Source organism: Pseudophryne corroboree, chromosome 3 (genome assembly GCF_028390025.1).
Source record: "Pseudophryne corroboree isolate aPseCor3 chromosome 3, aPseCor3.hap2, whole genome shotgun sequence".
Classification (NCBI taxonomy): domain Eukaryota; kingdom Metazoa; phylum Chordata; class Amphibia; order Anura; family Myobatrachidae; genus Pseudophryne; species Pseudophryne corroboree.
In genome coordinates this window covers 679292822-679303335 of record NC_086446.1, presented here as the reverse complement: position 1 = coordinate 679303335, position 10514 = coordinate 679292822, and the positions used below count along the sequence as shown (strand labels likewise).

At 41.4% G+C, this 10514-nt stretch overlaps 1 protein-coding gene and 1 long non-coding RNA gene across 8 annotated transcripts in view; one reads left to right on the top strand and one right to left on the bottom strand.

The window, feature by feature from the left end:
* The window catches only part of LOC135056580 (uncharacterized), a 268794-nt gene extending 266327 nt beyond the window's left edge, over positions 1-2467 (top strand). For both annotated transcript variants that reach the window (XR_010244022.1, XR_010244021.1), the window contains one exon: positions 2382-2467. This is a non-coding gene — a long non-coding RNA (uncharacterized LOC135056580). The remainder of the gene's footprint in view (positions 1-2381) is intronic.
* Positions 1-10033, bottom strand: part of TRIM8 (tripartite motif containing 8) — a 129547-nt gene extending 119514 nt beyond the window's left edge. The window contains exons 1-3 of one of the 6 annotated variants that reach the window (XM_063961931.1): positions 9303-10033; positions 9165-9202; positions 7151-7765 (exon numbers count right to left, since the gene is read on the bottom strand). In XM_063961931.1, the coding sequence (XP_063818001.1) occupies positions 7151-7720 (570 nt within the window). In that variant the 5' untranslated portion in view covers positions 7721-7765; positions 9165-9202; positions 9303-10033. Of the gene's footprint in view, positions 1-7150; positions 7818-8729 lie in introns of all 6 variants that reach the window. The other 5 variants (XM_063961928.1, XM_063961930.1, XM_063961927.1 and 2 more) reach the window with 5 other exon arrangements.
* Between the last annotated feature and the right edge of the window lie 481 nt (positions 10034-10514).

Genomic DNA, 10514 nt, shown 5'->3' with positions numbered 1-10514 from the left:
TTTACTTTTCAAATAAATTCCAAACTGTATATCTAACAGCTCTTCCAACTCACAAACTTTTCTTTCACTCATGGTTAGTGGTTGGGTGAAGCTATTTATTGTCAAACAACTGTGTTTTTACTCTTTTTAAATCATAATGACAACAGAAACTACCCAAATGACCCTGATCAAAAGTTTACATACCCTGGAGATTTTGGCCTGATAACATGCATACAAGTTGACACAAACGGGTTTGAATGGCTACTAAAGGTAACCATCCTCACCTGTGATCTGTTTGCTTGTAATCAGTGTGTGGGTATAAAAAGGTCAGTGAGTTTCTGGACTCCTGAAAGACCCTTGCATCTTTCATCCAGTGCTGCACTGACATGTCTGGATTCTGAGTCATGGGGAAAGCAAAAGAATTGTCAAAGGATCTGTGGGAAAAGGTAACTGAACTGTATAAAACAGGAAAGGGATATAAAAAGATATCCAAGCAATTGAGAATGCCAATCAGCAGTGTTCAAACTCTAATTAAGAAGTGGAAAATGAGGGATTCTGTGGAAACCAAATCACGGTCAGGTAGACCAACAAAAATTTCAGCCACAACTGCCAGAAAAATCCAAAATAACTTCAGCTGAAATACAGGACTCTCTGGAAAAAAAAAGTGGTGTAGTTGTTTCAAGATGCACAATAAGGAGGCATTTGAAGAAAAATGGGCTGCATGGTCGAGTCGCCAGAAGAAAGCCATTACTACGCAAATGCCACAAAGCATCCCGCTTACAATACTCCAAACAGCACAGAGACAAGCCTCAAAACTTCTGGAACAAAGTCATTTGGAGTGATGAGACCAAAATTTTACTTTTTGGCCACAACCATAAACGTTACATTTGGAGAGGAGTCAACAAGGCCTATGATGAAAGGTACACCATTCCTACTGTGAAACACGGAGGTGGATCGCTGATGTTTTGGGGATGTGTGAGCTACAAAGGCACTGGAAACTTGGTCAAAATTGATGGCAAGATGAATGCAGCATGTTATCAGAAAATACTGGAGGGAAAATTTGCACTCATCAGCCCGGAAGCTGCGCATGGGACGTACTTGGACGTTCCAACATGACAATGAGCCAAAACACAATGCCAAGTCGACCTGTCATTGGCTACAGCAGAATAAAGTGAAGGTTCTGGAGTGGCCATCTCAGTCTCATGACCTCAATATCATTGAGTCACTCTGAGGAGATCTCAAACGTGCAGTTCATGCAAGACAGCCCAAGAATTTACAGGAACTGGAGGCTTTTTGCCAAGAGGAATGGGCAGCTTTACCATCTGAGAAAATAAAGAGCCTCATCCACAACTACCACAAAAGACTTCAAGCTGCCATTGATGTTAAAGGGGGCAATACACGGTATTAAGAACTGGGGTATGTAAACTTTTGATCAGGGTCATTTGGGTAGTTTCTGTTGTCATTATGTTTTAAAAAGAGTAAACACAGTTGTTTGACAATAAATGGCTTCACCCGACCACCAACCATGAGTGAAAGAAAAGTTTGTGAGTTATCATTCATTTTCTTTGACAAATGGCCAGAAAATCACAAATTCTGCTAGGGTATGTAAACTTATGAGCACAACTGTATATTATATATATATATATATATATATATATATATATTTTTTATCTTGCGAGCAGGGCACTTCTACCTCTATGACTGTTTGTTTTTACCCAGATTTGTCTTCTAATTGTGTCCAGTTGTAAAGCGCAACGGATTTTGCTGCGCTGTATAAAAAAAAAAAAAAAAAAACCTGTTCATAAATAAATATACACACACACACGCAGCAAGCCACAGCTAACATGCTTGATTTTATTGACACACTAAAAGAATAGTACCCATTGGATACAACCATGTCCAGCCTACTAGAAGTTTATATAAAGCCCACCTCAGCAGATCTCTTGCTCAGAATACAAGCAACTGCAACTGGGAACCAATGGTAACTGACCGTTCTACTACAGGTTTCACCTAGATTGGTTAAGTGTATCTTTTAATCCAGAAGAAACTACAAAGTTGTTATATGACCTAGACTAGTGGTTCTCACCCCTCAAATTTTCCCAAGATGTCATGTTTTAAGGATCACTGTTTGTGGAAGCAGATAATTACTTGCCCAGCAAAATAGATTAACTCCCCTATTCAGATTAAGGGGCATATTCATTATGAAAAAAATTGTGAAATAGATTTTTTAGTTTTCAGTTCTCATTTTTCCCTTTCAGAAATGTTTTCAATAGTTATTATTTTTCTTTCATTATTTTATCACTTCTGAAAAACTGCTCCTTTTGCCGAGACAGTTTTTCGTAAAGAGATATATTTACCCTGTGCTGTGCAGTCTTCAGACTCTTGTTACTGCTCAATTCCAGGATGCGAGCGTGCAGCCACAGTAGTGAGCCGGAGCAGCTGCAGAAAGGAGGCGGGAATCTCTGCTGACAGGAGGAGCCCCTACCTGAAGCTGGTGAATCTCCAAGCCACCTTCCCCTGACCCACTGCTGCTGAAAGGGGACACATGGGAGCCTGACCCACCGCTAAAAGGGGACTTGCAACATTAAATTATAAACAAATATAGTTATGTTAATAAAATTAACAAAAATCTATCTATTTTAGAGACAGGAGGACGGAGACTTACTTCCTGCACAATGGGCAGAAAGACAGCAGAGACCGGCGGGAGGGAAGCTGAAGGGCAGTAGGAGCGGACACTACAGCACAGCAAGCATAGATCCCGCCGCCATGTGCTGGAAGCCACGCAGACATATACTGTAAGCTGCCCGCTGCAAGTAGCTTGTGCACCTTCGGGAAACGGAACGCCATCTCTAGAAGGCAAACGGGATAGTATAGTATGGGGAGGAGAGAGAGAGAGAGAGAGAGAGAGAGAGAGAGAGAGAGAGAGAGACATACACATATATACATATATATACATATATATATATATATATATATATATATATATATATATATATATATATATATATATATATATATATATATATATATACATATATATCTCTATCTATCTCTATCACCATATGACCGGCACTCAGCTTATAAGTACATCCGCCCCGGTGCCTTCCGTGGATGTGAACCGAAAATATATGTGCAGATCGGCGGCACTCCTGGGGAACTTCTATATGAGAAATAATGACAGAGACTGCGCCCTGAGTAGACGGTAACGTTTCAGCTATATTTAGCTTTCGTCAGACCAGACGAAAGCTAAATATAGCTGAAACGTTACCGTCTACTCAGGGCGCAGTCTCTGTCATTATTTCTCATATAGAAGTTCCCAAGGAGTGCCGCCGATCTGCACATAGAGATTATATATATATATATATATATATATATATATATATATATATATATATATACATACATACATACACACACACATATATACACATACACATTTTAATTGCACTTTGAAAATTTAAGGCTAATGAATATGCCCCTAAAGTACTTGAGTACTGAAGTTGAGATACAGTGCCCTTGACAAAGTGCCGGATTAATGGGTTATGGTGGTGCAGAGTGGACCCACTCTGTACCCCCACGGTTGGTGTGGCCTACCCCTTTACGAGTACAGGTGCCCAGTGGCACCAGTTCCCATACCCAGAACGCCGCTGGGCAGCATTCACAGAGCAGCACCACCGGTTACCATAGCCCTTACCCCGGCCCATCTTCTCAAAGAAGCAGCTGGATCACTACGTCCGGATGTAGGCAACAAAAACACGACCCCTGGGTTATGTGCAGCTTCAGGGCCTGCTCTTTTCTCTACCGTGTTCAGCCAAGGTGCTGGGAGCTGCGTCCTCTCACTACCATTTCCTGCATATCCCACTAGAGGGGACTCGCTAGTACAACTGATTGAATAAGTGAATAAGATCCGACTTCCTGCAGGTGAGCCTCACTAACAACTTTAATGTAGCAGTCCCATTTTTTCTCTCCCAGCCTCAGGAGGTGCGAGAACAAATGTTAAAAAGTCTGTAGTTTGGGTGCCCAAACCGGAACTATGGCCGCCCCTTCAAGTGGTTTAGACGGGTTTAGCCAAATTCTGGAACTGTCAGGCGCCTTAACTGTTAATGGGTGTCTGATCGGAGCAACAACTGCATAGCGGTAGACGCCCACTGCTATAGATGCCCAGCAGGGGGCACAGAATATAAATGAATCGGCCCACTGTCATTTTATTAGTATGGCCCCAACAAGCCCTAATAATCCAAACTCTTTTTTTTTTCCCTTTCATAGTTCAACGCTGTTAAATATATGTCTCACATCATAGACCAAATACTGACTGCTGATTACTTTCAAATACCTATTTTGCAAACAAAGCTTTGAGCTGAAATGTATGCATATTCCATGCCATGATCTACCAACACCTGACAAGGTAAAAGCAGTGCCCATTAATGTGATTTTCCATTGTGTGTGAGTAAGTTAGGCGGAAGAGAGACCTTGCACAACAAATTGCAGCTTGGCCGGGAGCTTATTACCAGTGGAGTAAAAGGGAATGAGCTCAATCAAGTCGATCAAAATAAAAAATTACTGGCAGAAGCAGAATTCCCTTGAAACCTGTAGATGTCCAGGAACTATGGGGGATGTGATACATTTATTTTGGGGTGATTCCTAATTTGTAAATAACATGGTCTGCAGAATATTTCAATATGTATGTGTCAAATGCTATTTGGAGCATGTTAATGTTCTGCAGATTTCTACATAGCCAAGTTAACGAATAGTCACAGTTTCAGGATAATAGAGGTCTGTACCGTAGGTTAATTATCCAGTTGCCATGGAGACAAAACCTATAGTAAAACTGAGAGACTACACCACATATGTAGTTACCACTAATATGGCCATTTTTGTTTCCCTTTAGCTTGTTCAAAGTATCCATTACCCCTCGTGATGCTAAACATAAGTAGGATTACTAGGTTAAGACACATGAATACATGATAAATGAATTTGGGGTGTATTCAATTAGCTCAGGCAATTTTGGAGCTATCAAAAATACCCCGCTGCATATTCAATTGAAGGCCATATGCGGCAACGACTTCACTTTTTTTTTTTTTTGTGAAAATGCATTGGCGATAAATGTCTCAAACTCGCGGGCCGTTATTGCCGGCACAAAAACATGTGGATTCGCCGATCCACAGGTTTTTTTCGCTCCTGGCGAATGTTTCGCCTACTCAAAAAAGCGTGCTCTCTGTACTTTTCAGCAGCAGTTAAGCCACTATATGACACTATATAGCAAAGACTATACTTGACTACTCATCCAGGATGCCCAAATACACCCATAGCAGTGGCGTAACTATTGCCCCCGCAGCCACTGCGGTGGCTTGGAGGTGCAGGGCTACGGGGGTGCCGCCTCCACTGATTGCTGCTGTGAGTTTTGGGAAGGAGCCGGAGGGCACAGCGCATGCCTATCCTATGTGTCCCTCCTGGGTCTCCGGCAGTGTCATGTTTGTTAAATGAAGTGCTGGTTCGTGAGCCAATCAGAGATCGCGGACCGGCACTTCATTTAACAGACATGCCGTCGCCGCTGGAGACCCAGGAGGGAAACACAGGAGAGGCGCGCGCTGTGCCCTCCGGCTCCTTCCCAAAACTCACAGCAGCAGGGAAGGTGTGTATCTGGCACTGGGGGGGTATATTTGGCACTGGGGGTATATGTGTAACTGGCACTGTGGGGGCATATTTGGCACTGGGGTGGTATATGTGGCACTGGGGGCATATGTGTTTCTAACACTATGGGGCATATTTTTATCTGGCACTGTGGGCGAATATCTGGCCCAAGCAACAAGCTACTGTAATTATAATGCCTACAGAATCAGCTTTTTTACTTGTACAAGATCCCACCAGGGCATTGTACTAAACATGTGGGAGGATCTTTAGTAACTTGAAGTGTAGTGGATCGAAGGGGAACTTTTAACACAGCTGCCGTGGCTAAAATGGAACAATGCATGTAGGCTGTATATGCGTAAAAGCGTTAACAGTAGCCACAAACTGGTGTAGTGCTTTTTGACTGACTTTGTCAAAACTGGACCCAAACCTTCATATGTTCGGTTATTTACAAATGAACATACTAACAAGGCCCCATGGGATCCGGTTTGACACCTAAACAACCACGTCTTTCCAACACTGTTACCCACATGTGGCCAATACCGTCACAGATCTGGTTATTCCAGAAATTGGCAGCATGGTCAAATGTTAAAGTGACCACCTGATAACACAGGGAAAAAGGATGTACTCAATACTATCCATAATAGGATTTATTTTGCAACCAAGCCATAGGATCAGGGCTATAAATTTATCGGGGCTATAAATCTATCTGAAGGGCAACATCAACATAAAAATGAATAAAAAAAAATAATAATTCATTCACAGTCTATACTTATTTTGTGTCACTTTATTTAATAAGTAATGTGCACACAGAACAAGCAAACCATTGTCCAGGGATCCTCAAATCTACAGATCAACAAAAGGCAGAAGGCCCATTGGTTATCTACACTTATGAACTCTTCCATTGAGACATTGAAAAAATAAAGAGGCTCATAATTTACTGTATTCCAAATAAATGGCTGATTGGTGCTATTGCAATACCATTTTTTACTTACTTTATAGACAGAGTATAAGACAAATATCACAAAAAATATATATATCACGATACAAGCTGTGCACCCTTCTGTGTAGTGGACGGAAAAAAATCCCATCCCTAAAACGCATTAGTAGGCAACTTCTAGCTTTAATCCAGGCCTGAATTTACTACGAGCGCTGGAGTAGGCCACTGCTGACAAATATTTTCTAAATGCTAGCGATGCACAGAGCTACCAGTCCTCCACAGTCTTGACCAAAAGGATAGGTCAGGTAGCTGTTAGATGGAACCAGCCAATTAAACATTTAAAAAAACAAAATTACCAATGAACAGGCCTACAGACCACATACAATATGGAAGCCATACTCCTTCACTTGTCTAATACTTCTTCCCTCGTAGTTGGGTAACCTTTAGGAAAACCTGAATAAGTTAAAGATCAATTCATATAATATTTAATATAACATTCCATGAATATTCTATTATAACTTCCATTAGCACCACTTAAGAATACATGGTGAAATTGAACAACCGTTTGTTATGTGGACTGAATCAAGGATAAGAGGTACTTACTCTGATCTCATTTCTGCGTATCTCCACATCACACACCGAATGTCCCTGGTGGGCACCACTATAGTAGCAGCAGAACTGGCACACCGCCACCTGTTCAGCATCACAGTGGTACAGCCGATATGCATTGTGTTGTGGACAACTCCAGGCCCTAACATCTTCTGCCTCTACGAGGAGGTGCCCTCGGGCAGTTGAGGGCTGTTGTAGGTGGGTCTGCACATGAGACTGGCAGCAGGGTGCTTCGCATCTCAAACAGATCTTCTGGGCAGGAAGTGGAGGTCCCCTTCTACAGAATACACAGTGCAAGATAGAGGGTGGCTTATCAACATTAATAGCATTGAATTTTTCGACAATGTTCGTGAGTTTAAGGTTCTTTTCAAGGTTAGGCTTTTGATTGTAGGCCTGGTTGCATTCGGGGCACCGAACAAGGCTCGTCTCTTTTGACCAGGCCTCGCTAATACACCCTCTGCAGAAATTGTGCTTACATGGAAGCTGAACAGGTTCTACAAACACATGCAGGCAAATCGGACATATCAGCTCTTCTTCAAAACAATTTTTCCAATTTTCTGCCATTTCCAGCTAAGAAGTGTAACGTATATTACGTTGTTTGCTCGTGAACTGGAAAACAATGAGTCAGGAGTAATGTCAATCAATTGTTTTTTTTTTCCCCCTAAAGAAACAAAAATAAATATATATAGCAATGCTTGTACTATCAGATGAAAAAAAAGTATATATTATTCTATAATCATAGATAACAAATTAACAATTTTTTTTTTTAACCAGTGAAAGACGATAAAATCATTGACAGTAATATCATTGGGCAGCGATACAACCCATTTTTGTGGTTCTTACTTCACAGCACATATTCCACACAAAAGGGAGTTTTACAATTTATTTCTTTTTCCTATAGGACCAAAACAAAAACCCCAAAAGGAAACAAAATAAAAAGTAAGCCACGTTGATCTAAGATAAGTCATTCACTGACCGCTGGTTTTAATTTTTCTAAAAAATCTAATAGGACTCCTTTAAAAATTAGCCAAGCAGCCAGATTCTTGAGGTGGTTTCCATAGAGAGTGATCCCGAATGTGGCTCTGAAAGACAGTTCAGTCTTGCAGATCAAATTCCAGCCTAGAGCAAGAAAAAACCCTCCCACCTCTTCCTTGTTTCGCAAATGAGAGGAGGGTAAAAAAATAAAATAAAAAAAAAAAGAGAGAAGAGAGGGTATACAAAAATTGCTTTTAAGCTCTGCGCAGAAGGCAGCTGGCTGATATACCTCTCATTTCTTATCACCTGTAAACAAAAGCCTAATAGAAAACAAAAATGCAAAATAACAAAAAGCAAAAAACAAAACAAACAAGTTGGATAGGGATCAGTGGATTAGGCTTTGCATGCCTTGATCAAACTGAAAAGGAATTTCTCAGCAGCTAATCACAACCCTCCCCCCTTCTGTCTCCCCCCTCCTGACATGAAAGCTATTTCTGATTTTGCATTGAATCTGCAAAGAGTAGTGTCAGCGGGCCAATGAGCGAGACAGACAGAAAATTAGCACATTCTGTATTTTAAAAAAAATTGCAATTCTTACCATGAATATTCAAAGTGCTCTTGATTAGAACTTGTGTAATGCACCATGCAAAAATGAATAGAAAAAAAAATTGTATATTTAAATTAATAGACAGGCGCCCCCTTTTCTATGCTCCTTTTATAGATGAATTCTGTTTAAAGGAAACTTCAAACTGGTCTCACAGCTGCCTAGTCTTTTGGGATTATCAACAGATCATCACAAAAAAAAAAAAAAACACCACACACTGCTACATTCAGCCATCTTGTTTCTAAATCCTTTTAATAAAATATATATCTATTGCCCTATCCCAGTGATAGATGTAAAAAAAAAGAAGAAAAAAAAGGAAGAAGATTAAAGGGTTACTGCCTCCCAGTCGTTGAGTAACAAAATAACAAAACAACAGCAAAAATCTAAAACAAAAAAATCAAAACACAATAATAATCCGTTTTAAATCACCGTTTCAGTAGAACAGAGCTGGTCAGCAGGGGGAGGCACTGCATAAAAAAAAAAAAGGTTCATAAATAAAAATATATTAGATTTAATAGAAAATATTTATGCAGGCCGAGCATGCAAATATTAAAAAAGGAGACGCACAACGCCCTTCCTGATGCATGGAGAATGATCAATATGATAGAATAGGGTTTCCGGTGTCTCCTTTCGCAGCAGGTTATTTGTTAAATTCCAAGAAATTAGTTGTTTTGTCTTTTTTGTTACAAAATGAGATTTGCAAAAAAAAAAAGTAATTATGTTTCTTGCAATGTCAAGATAGGGGGATATCAGATCACCATCTGTATTATTCCTCCAGCCAGAGAATCGCACACACATATAAAAACACAATCAGTCCCAGTTATTGTGCTTCCCTCGTTGGATTGTGAACGGGGATCCACATCTGCTGCAACCACCTTGATACCTGTCTATTTAAATGTCCCCCCAGGTCCAGTCACACAGGAGAGCCAGTCCAGCAGCACATGAAGGCACCTCTCTTTCCAGTGGAGAGATTGATATTACAGATTCCTCGGTGCAGTCTGCAGAGCTGCTCTGCTGCTGAGATGCCTGGGATTTCTCAGTGTGCCCCCCAGGCCAGAGGCAGATAGATCCAGAAGGAGGGAGGAAGGGGGGATCGAACCCGTGTCACCGCCTCAGCCAGTCTGTGCAGAGATCACCAGGGAAGAAGCAGCAGAAGCAGATTACTTCCCAGCCAGCTCCGCCCCCTCTGCTCTGCCTGCGTCACTGCTCTCCTCTCCATGCAATGCACGCTCAGCGCGGCTCAGCAGCGACCCCTATCTTTACTTTCAGTTCTGCCAGGGCTTCTGTCCTGCTGCCAGAGCTGTTTCTCTGCTCTTAAAGGAGCACTGACAGCCACGTTTGTTATTTTGTCTGGGATGATTTCCTGCAGCAAACATTGCAATGAACTGAACTTTGAGGAAGGACGGATGTAGGGGGAAAAAAAAAAAAGTCCCCCAGGTCAGACCCTCCAACATGACCCGCCCCACTAGGTACAAAATGCTCTGTTTCTGGACTTCCCTCTTAATTTATGATTTCCATCACCTGTGTTGAACTTGATAAGATGTATAAGAAAGCTGTTTCTTCACAGGTGATGGCAATAATAAATTAAGAGGGAAGTCCAGAAACAGAGCATTTTGTACCTAGTGGGGCGGGTCATGTTGGAGGGTATGCCAGGTATCTAAATTGACTTCACAAAAATAGATGCTGCCTGTTCTGATGTGTCCTGGAAAACAGGGAATAATAAGGACTCAAGGCCTAAGCTCTCCAGAAGGTTGCAGGACATGTATAGAAGTGGGTGTG